Genomic DNA, 15835 nt, shown 5'->3' on the forward strand with positions numbered 1-15835 from the left:
GCAAGTTGTTCTTCCCATATATGCAACTTGCTGAGGTGGTAGAAGTAGGCAGGGACAACTGACAAGTCAATATAAGTCATGGTATGGATAAAAAGGGCTTGTCCTGTATGTATTTCATGCTTTTTGACAAGAGAAAAAGATCAAGCAAACTGAAGGCTCCACAATGTGCCTACCAAGAAAGAAACAGGCCTCCAATTCCACTGAAAAACAAGAGCCAATCACAATTGTTGTATTATTTATCCATCACAACCACATTCAACTTAGTAAATGCAAACCTTGCCAAGTACATTTAATTTGCCAAATAATGAGAAAATGAATGCTGTCTTCATAAGAAATAAAGATCAGTACCTATCTACAAGGTAGGGTTCAAGGTAAAATAATTAATGCACAGCAACAAATTATAGACTCGGATAGTTCAGAAGCGAATAAAGAATGACTTCTATCAGATGGTTCAGCCAAAAAAGTAGATGAAGGAATGACTTCTATCAGACTGTTCAGCCAAAAAAGTGGAGGAAGGACTCTTTCGGTTCCCCCCACATAATTCGCCTGCTAAGTCTTACCTACTGGTTAGTTTTAGCAATTACATTAAGAACAGAAATGAAAAAAGGAAAGAAATAAATTCATAAAAGCCATGCTACCGCCCTCCGTTAGTAAATAGCTGCATAGGAGTGAAGTGCTGAAACCTCTAAAATAAATAATAACCCACAGTGTGCTTGGAAGAAAATTCAGAAATAGAAGCACCGACCTAAAATGTCTTTCAGAACCGTGTCTCAGAAATTTAAGGTTTACCTGTAAAATTTATTATGACATTCTGCAGATGAACACTGATCCCCCAGATCACATGTTTTGATACCCCAAAACCACTTATATCACTATCATTTGAGGCATCTCATGACACTTCTCACTCAGCCCACATAACAGAGTAGTTAGCATATGCTTCTGGGCAAAACCTTCAATACTGAAATTGCTACAAGGTATTAATAGAATGTGACGTGTCAGTCAATATAAGAGCCTAGTCATGCCGCAAGACTAGACTGTTTCTGTAAAAGGTCATTCGCCAGTGTTCTGCCATCCAAACCACCAGATCGGCATAGAGGCCCGTAAAGTTTAGTGATTGACATAACAAGAAAATTTGGTATTCTTACCCACTAACACCACTAGTGAAGAACCCAGTCTAGCCCAAAAGGAGGAAAAGACCTACTAAGAATATTAAATTTACAATGATCATATCAACTACTACATACTAGGTGATTACTAAAAGGATCCACCAAAGACGGATTAAAATCCAGCATATGCAGTTCGAATGGAGATCCTGCATTAGCCATTACCTGGAAGCCACTTTGGGAATTCACAAATCCATTTCATGGAGGTTCCAAAGAAATATCAGTCCAATGTCTGAATCCTCTTGTTTGACACTCTCTAGTTGGTTCATCACCAATCAAGAACTAAGAGGTGCAATGCGGAACAGAATCCACACCCAGCGAATGTATGCTTAATCCCAAACCACTTCAAAACTAAGCAACCAGGCCAGCTTGACAGGGTATTCCAAGTCCTTTGGCTCATGTCACTACTCACAACCAAACATCAGCAGACTGAACCTTTCACTAACCCCAACAGGAAACACCAAAGCTTCAACCATAAAAATAAGAAACAGCATGATTCAACAAATATTAGACTTTTCCATCCCATAATTTATAACATCAGGTCAATGGGTAATTCAGTTTGATTGTGAAAAATTGCTTCAAAAACTATTCCACAGTATCAACTAATCCTCCAATGGAACGAGTCATCAAACAACTCTGATGAACTTTAAGATTGGGGTTCTTCTCCCACGCTATTTTGTATGGATAAGAATGAGGCTCCTCCCCAACCCAAGTTCACGAACATCCTTTGAGATTTTGGTATAACTGCTAGTCAATTTTGATAGCGCACAGCCATCATTACACCAACAATTATTCATTGTTGCCACTGTCTTGGTCAGCTTCTAACAGTAGAATCTCCTTAACTTTTTGTCTAGGAGGAGGCTTTATCAACAACTTGCCAGACAATCGAACTCTGGCCTTTATCCCCTCAATAACTCTTATGACCCATTAACTAAGCCTTAGCTAAATTAGCACATTACAGAATATCAGCAATTGAAATCTGGCCTTCTCAATTTACATCTAAATGACAGCCAATTTCTATATGTCCTAATCCTTCATTACATGGTATTTCACAAATTATATTAGAATGGCAACAAAGACAATAATATGTAAGTATAACTAAACATCATCATCATCCTTACCTTAATCCCATATGAATGGGGTCGGTAGCATGAATTCTCTTTTTCCATTTTTTTCTATTACAGCTCATTTCTGCTATAATATTTAACTTTTTAAAATCACCTCTAAAGATTTCATCCAATGTTAATTTCGGACGCCCTCTCCACCTCCTACCCTCTATGCAAATTAACCTTCCTCTTCTCACCGGTGCATTATAGGTCTTTAGTGTATGTGTCCATACCACTAAGTCTACTCTGTCTAATCTTACCACTAATAGGTGCCACACCTAATTTCTCCCTCACATGTTGGTTTGTAACCCTATCTCTTCTAGAGACTCCTATCATCCATCTTAACATCCGCATTTCCACTACATGAATTCGTTATTCTTGTTTCTTTTTTAAAGCCCAACACTCTGGGCCATATAAGATAGTTGGTCTTAAAGGGTAAAATATGTTCTATAAAATTTTCCTTTTAGTTTATAACTTTATAAGGCACTTGGAGTTACTAAACATAATGTGTCAAACTCAAACTTGTAAAAAGAATTAATAAACCCATAGCCATCGATAAATGTATTTTCAGTCTTATACAATCCGTCCCTAAAATCAGAGATTTCATCTTTGATGAATCAAAGTATGGTCACTTATGCATGTAGTAAGACAAAATTATCCAAGGAAGAGCATGAATCACTACTCCTGAATATAAACCTATTGAAAAGATATTACTATAACATCGAAGTCAAATCCAAAATATATGAAAGAAACTGGACACCTGTTGAATTCAAATCACTAACCATGCAGCTCAGTGCTCTAAGTCTTCATTTCAACCCCCTTGCCTTTCTTCAATGACTTCGGCCTTGGCTTCATGGGCTTCAAATAATAAGCTTGAAAGCCCACCATAGCTCTTAAAACCTCAACCAACCTATCCTCAATCTCCCCACCATTAGGCTCGAGAACCTGCAAAGTTCGTGCAATAGCTTCCATTGTACTCATACACCCACTAAATGGTTCCTTCCTCAGAATTAGTTCTGAATCAAAAATTGTCCCACCATCTATATCAACATCATAGTTTAAACAAACCCGAAAAGCAAACTTAGATACAAAGTGTAGACTTGCATGTACCATCTCCTTTGCATGCTTCCAAGTCCCATCAAAAGCAATCAAAACGTAGTTGCTCAAGTAAGGATCATTGAGTGAAGATCTCCACTTACTTATTTCCATTGAAGATGATGAATCTGTACCTGAAAAAGAGACATGTTATTAGAAATTTGAACATAACTAAAAATAAAGTAGATACAAAGGTCCTGGTCCTGTCAAGGAATGGGCATGAAAGAGGAGGGGAATTAACATAATCTTGTATACATTACATGTCTACATATGCACCGTTAGACACTGGATTATTCTCATTCCACATTGAAATAGGAACAACAACAAGAAGAAGATGGTGCAAGCGGGTGCTAGTATGATTTCTACAAGAATCTTCCAACCCCTGCACAACCCCTCCAATTATTCCCTGAAAGTCTAGCAAGTGATGAATCCTTTACCCTTGCTAGTATTCCTCAACCCTTTGATGAAGGACCTTCTAACCCACCACCTCGCTCCGACTTCCCCAGAGCCTCTAGTAGCACAACTAAGAAAAAGACGGGATATCATTTTATATTTATATGGTTACAATTATCTATGCTCCCAATGTGCCCTTTTAATTGAGACAGGAAATCCAATGCTTGAAGTAGGAATCAGTTGATCGTACTCCAGCTTGGTAGTTTCCACCGCCTGTCCAGATTTGACGGCGGACTTAAAAAGTCTTCAACTTGTCAAACGCCATTTGACACATAAATGATGTGTCCTTTTTTTTTTTCGAATGGTAGTAAACACACATACACAACCATATTTTGTCCCCACCGAGACTCAGACACCCAACCTTCCTTTGGAGAGGGAAAGTTCATACCATCTAGGCTAGAGCATATTGGTAGTTCTAAATATGTCTTTATCTAAGCAACACGAGTGATTACATATTTTTATGATTCATCATCTCGTGCCTTGTCCTTACCCATGCTTGATATGAACCCAAAACTTCAAGGTAACAAACCCCTCTATTAAATTTAGGCGTTTTACCCATCTGATTCGCACATGCAATTTATCTCCACGAAAATTGGAGCACGTTATAAAGTCCAAAGAATCCACATATATTGATGGAATGAAATAGCTGCAATTATCAGGTTGAGCTGAGGATTTCACCAATTCCTCCACATATATTGATGGAAAGAATTTACTAGCAATTTCATTTTACAGACTTACGAAAAAATAAAATAAAAAATACTGGCAATTTCAAGGTACACTCCTAATTCATTTTAGAGTGAAGATAACGGAAATTTTATTTCATACAGTGAAAGAAGGCATAAACCATTAGCATTGTGCCAATGCGAAAACAATTTCTAAAGAATTCCATAAGCATAACATTTCCATCCAACCTCCAATGATATACCAAAATTTCAGTTGCCATCTAACGTACAATTTTTTTATTTCTTTAATTTGTCGGCCGAATTAGTAAGTGAATTTCCAACCAAATTTATCACATTACAGCAAATGAACTTACTTTTCAATCCACAGCCCAACAGCCCAATTGAAATTCTTTACCGACTGACAAGATCAGTGCAATATTATTAAAGCCAATCAAACGGCAGACCATTCAAGTTATTGATGTTGATGACAGGCGAAAAGGAGTCCATACCTGGGAAGAGATAGATGGCTCGAAACGGTATGTTAGGGTTTTCAAGGGCAGCATTGTAGAGAGAATCGAGGAGAGGAGAGTCGCCGCAGCGAAGCCGACGGCCAATTACTATTTGGCAGTTGCGGAGGCACTTGGCTAGAACTGGGACGGTGGCGAGCTTGTGATGACGCTCGTGGGGGTGTTGCAGGATAACGATTTGTGTGCAGGTTAAGATAGGTTCGGTAGGGATGGTGTCGCAGAGGCACACATTTATTGGTCTGTCACAGCCGTTGCTGCAAATTCTCCGCCGGATGTCAGAACGACGGTCGTCCCTTTCGGTGGAGGTGGTGGGATCAGTGAGGTCGATGTGTATTGGGAGCTCTAGTTCCATGGGGAAGCAATGCGCAGAGAGAAACTAGAAAGCGACCATTCAGGTACGCTCAAAAATTTATTTTCAAATAATAAATCAAAATATTATGAACACGAGTGAAAATAAAATTACAGTTATATACTAGCATATCAAAGTTTATTCTTAAAAAAAAAACCATTTTAAAAAAGTTAAATAAACAGACCCGACTGGAGTAAATTTTCATCGAGCCTAATAAACTTTCCTTTTTAGAGTGATAAAAAGAACGCATTTATTTTGCACGAGGGTGTCCCCTTGATGGAAAAATTAAAATAGGTACATTGAAATTCTGTAAGAGTGATAAGAAAGAAGGCACTCTCACTCCCAGTAATTTGTTTTGCACAAGGGCGTTAAACAGATCCATTTTCATTGTTCATAATCACAATAACTCCTTTGTTGTACCTGTAGCAACCCAAGTGTCACATATATTCAAATTCCTCACATTCATCCAGTGATCAATCCAAGTCCAGAATTTGAACAACAAGCTGCCAAAAAATAAGAATCACCCACCTGAATAAACAGTACTATTTTAAAGATGCTAATGTTTCTGGAAATATATAGCTCCCAGTATAATAGATAGGCATTCCTTTCAGGGTGTGATTTTAAACAATTGATTAATGTCACCAAAAGCTATGAATTGATCAGGCATCAAACTTTCATGTCTTTACAGACGAGACACCACCGCAGCAGCAGCAACTTAATTGAACAATTTCAGGTTGATCACTGTTTCCTGAAATCTGAGGTGTGCGTCCCTTCTAGCTTTCCAATTATCTTGCCCGGTTGCCGCAGGTCATTGCCACTTCCAAAGCCATCCATTCGAGAATGTGCAGACTCAATGCTTAGAACAGGTCAGCAACTAATGATTAACAGGGGAAAAAGTTTTGAAGACTGAAATAGTAGGCTTAAGTTCCGTCTTCACTGTCTGAAAGCAGGCAATCTTGTATTTGTTCCCTAAAAGCAAAGTTAAAAAATATAAACAAGCAATCCAACAAACGTTTGATAGTGATATTGGAAAATCTGCCACTGAGACAAGAACAGTTCCTTAAAAGCCATTATTGGACCATGGTTCTATGTTCAGCTGCTGTGCGAGTCAAAACTATGCCATCATGATTGCTGAAAATTTGGTCAACCTGCCTAAATATTCTCCAGAGCTCAAAAGATGAAAGATAATTTAGGTCCGAATCATATTTTCTTCAACCATTTCATTTCTGAACTGTTCTCTTTTAATAATGGCTCAAGTGCAAAAAACACCCCTCTTAGATTCAAATTGTGCAAAAAACCCCCTATTAGATTTTTTGGTGCACAAAATTCCCTGCTATTTGTCTTGGTGCAAGTTGCCCCCTAATAATCCATTTTGACCAATTTTTTTTTAATTAAAATTCCAAATTACCCTTTCCACAGTCAATCACCACCACAACTTCATCTTCTCTCCTCTCTCTTTCCCTTTCTCCACTGGCATGAAATTCACAGTGTAGCCCATTTGACATTGTAGAATTTTAATTGTCTGCTTCACATTCACCCTCGCTAATGCTCGACTTAGAAGCCAAAACACTGATTGTTTCCACACATGCATCCCTCACGACATAATCTGGATCCTTAAGCTGCTTAACAATGCTGGCTTAATGCAAAGTAGCTAGTGTACCCATCAGTCTGATACATTCCTTACGAACTGCACTCTTGTGCTCCGAATCAGTATCTAAAATGCAAGACAGAAATGGAGCCACCCCATCTGGAGTTAGACATTCAATGGTTTTTCAAGCTCCTCAACCCCAATCTGGTAAGTATCCCTATCATCAAGCTTGTTTAATGCAAGAACCACTCGGTGCTTAAGCTCAAAAATCACCTGCTGATTGTTAACTCTAGTGGTTCCTTTCACTTTTGAATGTGTGTGTGACTTCATCCAGCACACCAGTATACTACCCTCAATTCCACAGAATCTCACCCTTTAACTTCTAAACTTCCATCAATGGTTTTGACACTGATTATACAAAGCTTGAGCCCTTTAAACCACAACATATTGACCATATATTGCATTGTTTGAAGGTTAAAGGATGCTGGATGTTCAAAACCACAACTGAAATGGTTGACATTGCCAAATTTTGCTCCGAATTAAAATCCTACACTGTCCAATCGGCTCCACAAATTCGCAAAGCTTGAACCAAATTGGCTCCATGATTTGACAGTGTAGGATTTTAATTCTCTCCTCTCTCTTTCCCTTTCTCCGCCGGCAATCGGCTCCACAAATTCACAAAGCTTCTGGGTTTGGATTTCAAGTTCGTTCCGGTTCTTACACCCATCGAGGAGCTAAAGCGAGTTTTCCAGTCGAACCCGATGAGGTATTGGCTGTGAATTTCATGCCAGTGGAGAAAGGGAAAGAGAGAGGAGAGAAGAGGTAGTTGTGGTGGTGGCTGCCTGCGGAATGGGTAATTTTGGAATTTTCATTAAAAATTTTGGTCAAAATAGATTATTATTAGGGGGCAAGTTGCACCAAGACAAATAGCAGGGGGTTTTGTGCACCAAAATATCTAATAGGGAGTTTTTTGCACCATTTGAATCTAAGAGAGGTGTTTTTTTTGCACTTAAGCCTTTAATAATTTAATCCCTATTAAAGGTTGGAAACGATCTTCCAGTTGCAAGCCTTGTGTGTCAGAAACAAGGTGTTCAAGGATGCTTGGACTTGGGTTAGAAAGAACACCAAATCATTCATGCATCACATGCTAAAAATATATTTAATCTCTCACCTTAACCATCTCTGGTTCCCCAAGCTGCCATTCTTTGCCCGGGCAATGATCGGCTGTGGTAAGAGCGAATAAAAATGATCCACAGATGCAGGCTCCTTGGGAAATATCTGAAACTGGCAACTTGGACAGCATGTAACCTCAAAAATTTTAGCACTTGTTTGGCAGTTCTCAAAACTGCTTAAACTTCTCAAGTCGGATTCGCTGAGTGGACTATTGCAGATATGGCAGAATGACTCCGGGGGAAGAGATTCACAAGGCTTCAGATTGAATTTCTTCTGACGCCTTTGAGATGCCAAATGAACACTAGAGTCATCAATGTCTGGAATTTTATTAAAATGGAATGGAGTAAGCTTTCCAGCTGTCCTTACGATTGTGCATTCTCTAGAAGGATTTTCTTCCTGAAACACAAAAGTAATACTAAAAATTACAACATCGTGTTTTGTTGTGTCTGTAACCAACTCCAAGGTAGATTAACCATTATGGGTTTTTCTTTTCAAGTAAATTGAATGTCATTTCCAAGCAAATTGGAAGTAACTTCAGCAAGATATTTCGTTTTAAATCTCTAAAACAAGGTGTTTCTTCTTGAATAATATAGGAATACCTACTCTTTTAAAAATCAAATACACATTACCCTTAAGCTAATCGCTTACTCTTCAGTCACATCAAAAAAAATTCCGAGTTATTTGCACAAGGAAACTCTTATGGGTACTGGAAGTCATTCTTCCAATATTTTGCTTGTTTACATACCCTGAGAAGATAGTTAAGTCAGCTAATGGAACAAAAGGCATGCCTCATATGCTTCTTACCTGCAATAATGTTACAAACGATGAGACCAAGCCATTGATGCCAGAACGAGATCCATTAAAAGCCTCCACAGTCTTTAACCTGTCCAGCCAAGATCAGTCCCATCATGGGGTCACAGTATTGATGATTCTATTAATATTCTCAACAAAAAATCATTTTGCAGACATGAGTATACAGAAACACCATTCATTTATTTAGACATGAAATATGAATGAATTAGAGGGCAATGTCAGAGATGAGTTCATGGCAAACCTGTCAAGGTAACAAAGCATGTTGAGTTCTTGTACAAGACAATCACGCAAGGGAAGCAACACTGGTATCTCCCACCTTGCATCAACATATTGTATATCTGCCGCTAAAGAGTAACCCTGGCCCTGAAAAAATAGAATAAAATTACAAAAGCACGCGGTGCCTTTCGTCATTAACATTTCTAAATTACTAATTGATTGTTAACTTTTCTCTGTTACATATATCTTTTCAAGATGGATGAACAAAATTTAAACAATTAATGAATCCTTAGTAATCTAATAAAAAACATAAAAAGTCCATGCACCAAAAGAAAGAAGTTCTCACGAGAGAAGACATCACTTAACCGAACAAAGTTATTCTCACTTTCCATCCAAATTCAATTTGGGTGTACAAACCAATTTGTTTGACACAGCCTGAATAATTCTCTCCATAAAATGAGTTCTTTATTCCTTTAGCTGTTCTTCTGGTACAAAATAATAAAATTTTCTTTTCTCAACCATTTGAAGAAGCATACTTGATAGGTAGTCAACGCAATAGGTAATAAAAAACAAGAAGATAATGAAATTAAAACCCAGATCCATAGTGTTGATAAAGATCCATAATTACCTGACTTTCAGTTAAAGATTCATAATTACCTTCTTTCAGTCTCTTAACAGGAAGTTACTTGTCAACGTATGTAGTAGTATTCCATCTTAATTCCTGATGGTGATATTTGTTCCTATATATAACTGTCACGCAGCTTTGATTATTTAATCAACTCAATTCCATTAACAGATCAGATCTATCATTCCATAGTGTGAATGGAATCAACTCAAACCTGAGTCAGTATAGTTACCATGTTGCCACAAGTACATAACAATTTACACCTGTTATTTTCTATGGTGGTCCCCACATCTTACTCCCATATGCCTAGGCCAATAGAGCTTTATCTTAGCACTAACATAGATATGTACTGATTTCTATTAAGCACAATTGATGTATCAACCACCAAATCATTCAATCTACAAAGCAAAACAAAGTTCAAAGCAGATTTAATTATTGAAATACTACAGAAAACAATAACATAGACAAACCTTAACAGTTGCTGTGATGACATGACAAGCTATCCTCGATGTGCATGATCCTAACACAAGTTTGGTGTATCCACGTTCAAGAGCAATCTGCACAGTAAAACCAATGTGCTGCATAAATAAGTTTACCTTCCCTTGTTTCATGCTTGCAATTAAATGACAATCTATAGAGTTGAACCTTTTGCAAGCACAACATACGCAGATGCAGCAGAAGATCTTCTTTTCCAGTGATGTCACTAACAGCATCTAGTAACTCTTTCAACCTATCCCTTCCATCACTGGGGCACGAAGAGTAGACACTTCCAATTGCTGAAACATGGAATTCTTTTTTTGGTGGATCTAAATTTGACACAATCAGTTTCATGTCTTCAATTGCCTTTTCATATTCATGAGAAGGGACTGAAATAATGGCACTTTCATCAATAAAAGCAACCCCAACACCAAATACAGGTAACGATCTATCCCTACTTGCATCAAAATTCTTCTGTGCTTTATGTTGCATCTCATGTACAAACTGCAGAGCCACCCTAAAGGATGCATATATTAACTCAGGGAGATGATTTAAACATGGAAAACTACATCAAATGAAAATCAAATGACAAGCCACACGAAGAGTTTTAAATATTTACTGAAGCTTTAAATATATTCATCCACATCCATTTTTCCTTGGTATTTCAACTAATTGTTTATATTTTTAGAATGTCTACACAATGTTGTTATGTCTACTAATATGTAGTCACAATTCTCAGTGCCATGAACATATAATTGATACAATTGATGTGTCTACTTCACGTTAAAATAGTTGTTATTCTCGATGGGCTTCATTTCTGTATTTTAATTTGCCATGCTGGATATTCCATTCCTTGTCAGTTAAAAATTATAACCGATTTATGCTGTGTGGCTCAATAAATCACAATTCATCAAGATGTGAACACGTCAATTTTTTTTTTTTTTTTTAATACTCTCTCACAGAGAGATAATTTGTATAAGAAACAATAGTGTACTAAAGGAGAAAGCAATACAAATGAAAGACAGAGAGAGCCCAGATGGTTGGGAAGTTGAACTCCCTTTAGCAGATTGATGACCTCCCTAAAATAAATCCATAAATCATACAACAGTTTTAAGTTTTAACTGACATGGCTCAGAATAGTTCCCCTCCCCCAGGAGAAGGAAAAAGAGAGTTCTATAATTTGGCTCCTTAGCAAACCAGCCCATGTAGATGAACATGGACCTCCATAGGCATCACCTCATCTCCCATTGGGCGAAGGAAGATTGTCCATGATGGTCGCAACAAACCTAAAAGTTCTATCATTCCGAATTCTTGTAAGTGGAATGTAATAACCCTAGTTTTCAAAAGGATAAGATTGGAATTTAAATTTGTTTCTATGTGTCAAATTGTTTATTGAATAGTGGTTTATTTTGTTTTACTTAAATGAATTATTTTTTTTTATTGTTTGTGTTTGTTTGAATTAATTAATTTATTTAAATTTGATTTTGCTTTTCTATAGTTACATTAATTGTGTTTATGGACTTAGTGTTTAAGGATTTAATTGGCATTATTTGAATTAGTTGCATTTATTACATTAGTGGATTTAACTTGTGTGAAGGTGTGTCCTTAAGTGTTTTTATAATTTTTCTTTATTATTGTTTTTTTTTTATATATAATTGGGTAATTAAGTTAAATAAGTGTTTTTATTTCGTTATTTATTTACAGTCTTTTGGAAGTCACGTATGTAGGTGCCGTAGATGACAACTGTGGTTTTGTTTCTATGGGCCGACTGGGGTTGGAATTAGGGCTTAGTCTTTAATTGGATATGGACTAGGGTTACGGTAATAAGCTTATAAATATAAGCTTTACAGTGGTTTAGGGTTTTAGAGACGTGAGCATAATGGTGGTAAAACGGAGAGAGTTACAGAGGGAATTACAGAGAGAGATAAAGGGAGAAAGTCTAGGGTTTTGCCTTAGGCTAGGGCTGAACCAAGGAGGAGGAGGAGCAGAGGTTGGCTTGTGGGTAAAACCAAGAGCAACAGAGGTGGAACGGTCGTCGGAGATTTCATCGGAAAATTCAGAGACGGTTAAGGCAAGTTCTTTCCTTTCTCTCTCCCGTTGCCTGTGTTCTGTGCATCCTTAGACTGTCTCTAGGGTTTTAATTGATCATTAGTTAATTTATACATGCTTGTTATATGCTAAATCAGATGTCTGTATATGTGGAAGTAATCTGTTTTAGTTCTTGTACCTCTAGTTTCTAGTTTGGAGTGGAAGCATGTTTAATCGGTTAAGGTTTAAAATACTGTATTTGAATTGAACTATTGTGAACAAGGCATAGGGTTGTTGTTGGATGTTTCTAGGACTCTTAAGACCAGATTTAAGAAGCAACAGAGAGGTAGGAAAGGGTCAGAGATGGAGCAGATCGTCGGAGACGGCGAAGGAACAAACTGGGGCTCTCAAAGGGGAGAGAGCCGGCTCTCCCATGGAGAGAGCCGGCTCTAGGCAAGGAGAGCCGGCTCCCCCTTGTGGGAGAGCCGGCTCTAGGCAAAGTGGAACCTGCTCCACTTGTTTTGGGAGCAGGCTCTTTCTTTTTGTGCGTACACTGAAGTAGTTGCGCCTTGTTTGGTCCAACTGTGGGTTTTTGAACAATGTCTGGGCTACTGTGATGATTTTAAACACTAATTCATGGAGCATTAAAGCCCTAAGATGCATTAATTTGTGCGTTAAGATGAATAGGGTTTTAACTAAAACATTTAAATCCTAATTTTATGTCGTGTCATGGCAATGAATCGGTTGAGCGGCACTACATTGGTTTGGATGGGAATTTATATATATAAATTATGGTACCGCGATTTGAGCTCGAGTCTTATAGTCGACGGTTAGGGTGCGTATATGCAGTAGGATACATAGCTAGCTATGTTGGTTGAGGTATACCCTGTTAGGCTTAGGTAGTCATGCCCACTCAGGTGCGTATTGCATGTTACCTTCTATTCAGGTTGAGACCCTCAGCATAGTTAGTGAGAGTCCTGTAGTGTGGATATATATTTATCTATTACGGACTATATAGATATGATTGAGATGTCTATGATGTATCTGCGTATCGGGTCTCTGTTTGGATTATAGTTAGGATAGAACTTGTTCGTGGGCCTGACCCACTATTATTTTTCAGGTAACGGTTCCAGGTCTTAGAGCTTGTTCGTGTTGAGCAGAGACGACTTCTCATTCTACCGACGATGTAGGAGGTTCTTCGTGGTTTAGCAGTGGACTTCTTTGTTAGTTGTTCGCTTTCCAGTATTGGCTTTTGATTAGGGGTCCACCAGATGGATTCTCGAGTTATATTATAATTGGAGAAGTTGGATGTAACAGACTAGTTCTTATTTATAAGATTTATTCTTAAGTTTTTAATAAAGAATTTTTATTTAGTTTCTTTCCAGCGAATTTTATTTACTCATGTTTATCTTAATTATATTCTGTATTCGATTATTGCTAATTGTTTGATATCCTCGGGTAGTCGGGCGTGGGCCTGGCCAACCCGCATCTGGAAATCCGGGGGTATCACATGGAACCAGAAGCATCCCCCATAATTATTCGCCATCCCTGGGGGACAGCCAAACCCCGTCACTGTCCTTCAAAGCTAATGCCCCAAAATTCCTCTAATACATGTTACACAGAACGGTGCCGATAGCTCCGTATGGGGAATATCGGTTGATAGTGAATGAAAGAGGGTTACATTCAAATTATTTAGTCTGAAAAACCCAAAAGATGTGATGGCTTAGATCTTACTATCTCTTTAAAAAAGGATAAAACGTCTCCTCTCCCTCTTACTTCGAAAATCCCCAACATTCTACAACGGAGCATCCCAATTTGTTAAAAATGTTTTACATCACTATGAAACCCTCATCCCAAAACCAGTCTTTGTGCTAGGACTAGTCTACCTTATAAAATAGCCTACCTTATAAAATAGAACAAAAAGAATGATTGATTTCACAATTAAATAATTATTCATAATTCATAATTCAAGAGATAAATAGAGTTTTAGAGGGAGAAACCTGGAAGAAGGGCCGCCGGAGAATGCAACGAGGACCTTGTCGGAGGGAGAAACCATGGCGTTGGAGGTGACCGCGAACCTGAACTTACCGAAAAGATTGCTCCGAAAGCAATCGACGCAAAATCGGCCACCATCTCCGCCACCTCCAACGGCGGCAGCAGTGGCGGCGATGGTTTCTTTAACCTTGCACTTCACACATATGTCGCTGCCACAAGGCGCGACGCCATTGGCCGCTTCTCTTTTCTCCGCCGGCAACTGTTCCTCTTCTTCTTCGTTCTTTTCTTTGTAGCAACCGGACTGACAGCCTCCTGAAATGCACGCCATTTTCTCTCCCTCTCTCTCTCTCTCTCTCTCTCAGTAGCGTAATTTGGAAGCAATAAGACACAAGAAGAATGGGCTTGGTATGTTGGATTTAGGTCATATTTAGTCAAAAATTAGAGTGGTCAGCATGCCCACTAAGTCAGGCCTAAAATTTCAAAAGCCTAGGACAGTACGGAAGGCAGGCCTGAGTGGGCCTTATTAATTTGGGCCTCGTACTAATTATGCTGTAGTTGGAGCGAGTTTAATTTTCCACAGTAATTTGACTAATATTTTAACAAAATTTAAAAAATATTTGCAGCCTAATTGGATTATACTACCAATGAGTCTATTTTGGATATAAGTCTCTTTCTATTTTGGATTATACTACCAAAATAGAATGTTTTCACTAATTATTGAATTGAAACAATTTTTGAGATATGTAAAAATCAAATGAAAATTTTAATATATCTGTTGATCAAACCAATAATTATAACCTTATATATACATAACCTTATATATATATATATATATATATATATATATATATATATATATATATATATATAAGGTTATATTTCACATAAAAAATGTTATGTTTGGATAAAATTGCCTTTGAGTTAGCTAAAAGTTCTACATGCAAACAAATCATAAAAGATAAAGTGAATGAGTAGCTATTATTAGGATGATAAATAAATTTTTTTGGGTAAGTAAACTAATTTTTTTAGTTTTGCCAGATTTAATAGTGTATTGGAGCTAGTTACTCTCAATTTGGTTTTTAAATAAAGACAATTAGCAAAAAATCAAACTAATTCAAGTATATATTTTTTTTTGTCCCGACAATTAACTCTCACAACAGGAGACTCGAACTCTCTATCTTTCATATTGGAAGGAGAAAAAATACCACTAGGCCATAGACTTTAGTAGTCTAATTTAAGTTATTCTTACACTATTCAATTTAAGATTTTCAATCGGTTCAATTCAATTTGAATTAACCATCAATGAGTGTAATTTAGTGGCATGCTCTATCTCTTGAAGTGAATTGTTGTTAGAAGAGGAGACTTGTCCCACATCGAATCAAGATGGGAAGCGACATGAGTATAAATGAGTGGGTATGCAGCACTACCCAATAGTTCGAGCTTTTGGGTAAATGGGCAAGCACCCACCCGTTACAGTTGGTATCAGAGTCAGACCCAGTCCTTGATCCAGTGCCACGCCAAGTACCCGGCCCGGAAGGCGTCCTGGTGAGCTACCCCAGGTAGGT

At 37.8% G+C, this 15835-nt stretch overlaps 2 protein-coding genes across 3 annotated transcripts; both read right to left on the bottom strand.

The window, feature by feature from the left end:
• Positions 1-2791: 2791 nt before the first annotated feature.
• Positions 2792-5720, bottom strand: LOC132291895 (tRNA-uridine aminocarboxypropyltransferase A). Of its 2 annotated transcripts, XM_059790314.1 has the most exons (3): positions 4989-5720; positions 3380-3498; positions 2792-3214 (listed from the first exon to the last, which is right to left on the bottom strand). In XM_059790314.1, exons 1-3 carry the CDS (start codon positions 5356-5358, stop codon positions 3068-3070), a joined length of 636 nt encoding a protein of 211 aa, XP_059646297.1. In that variant the 5' UTR covers positions 5359-5720; the 3' UTR covers positions 2792-3067. The 2 variants fall into 2 exon arrangements, with proteins under 2 accessions (XP_059646297.1, XP_059646296.1); XM_059790313.1 differs by having other exon boundaries at positions 2792-3498.
• A 125-nt stretch (positions 5721-5845) lies between these two features.
• On the bottom strand, positions 5846-14661 carry LOC132291879 (cytoplasmic tRNA 2-thiolation protein 2). The gene is made up of 7 exons (XM_059790312.1): positions 14276-14661; positions 10416-10764; positions 10241-10327; positions 9171-9292; positions 8921-8999; positions 8115-8512; positions 5846-6324 (listed from the first exon to the last, which is right to left on the bottom strand). Exons 1-7 carry the CDS (start codon positions 14596-14598, stop codon positions 6276-6278), a joined length of 1407 nt encoding a protein of 468 aa, XP_059646295.1. The 5' UTR covers positions 14599-14661; the 3' UTR covers positions 5846-6275.
• Positions 14662-15835: the final 1174 nt, after the last annotated feature.

Source organism: Cornus florida, unplaced genomic scaffold (genome assembly GCF_030987335.1).
Source record: "Cornus florida cultivar Cherokee Brave unplaced genomic scaffold, ASM3098733v1 CherokeeBrave_3.0.0_Hap2_Chr02, whole genome shotgun sequence".
Taxonomy (NCBI): domain Eukaryota; kingdom Viridiplantae; phylum Streptophyta; class Magnoliopsida; order Cornales; family Cornaceae; genus Cornus; species Cornus florida.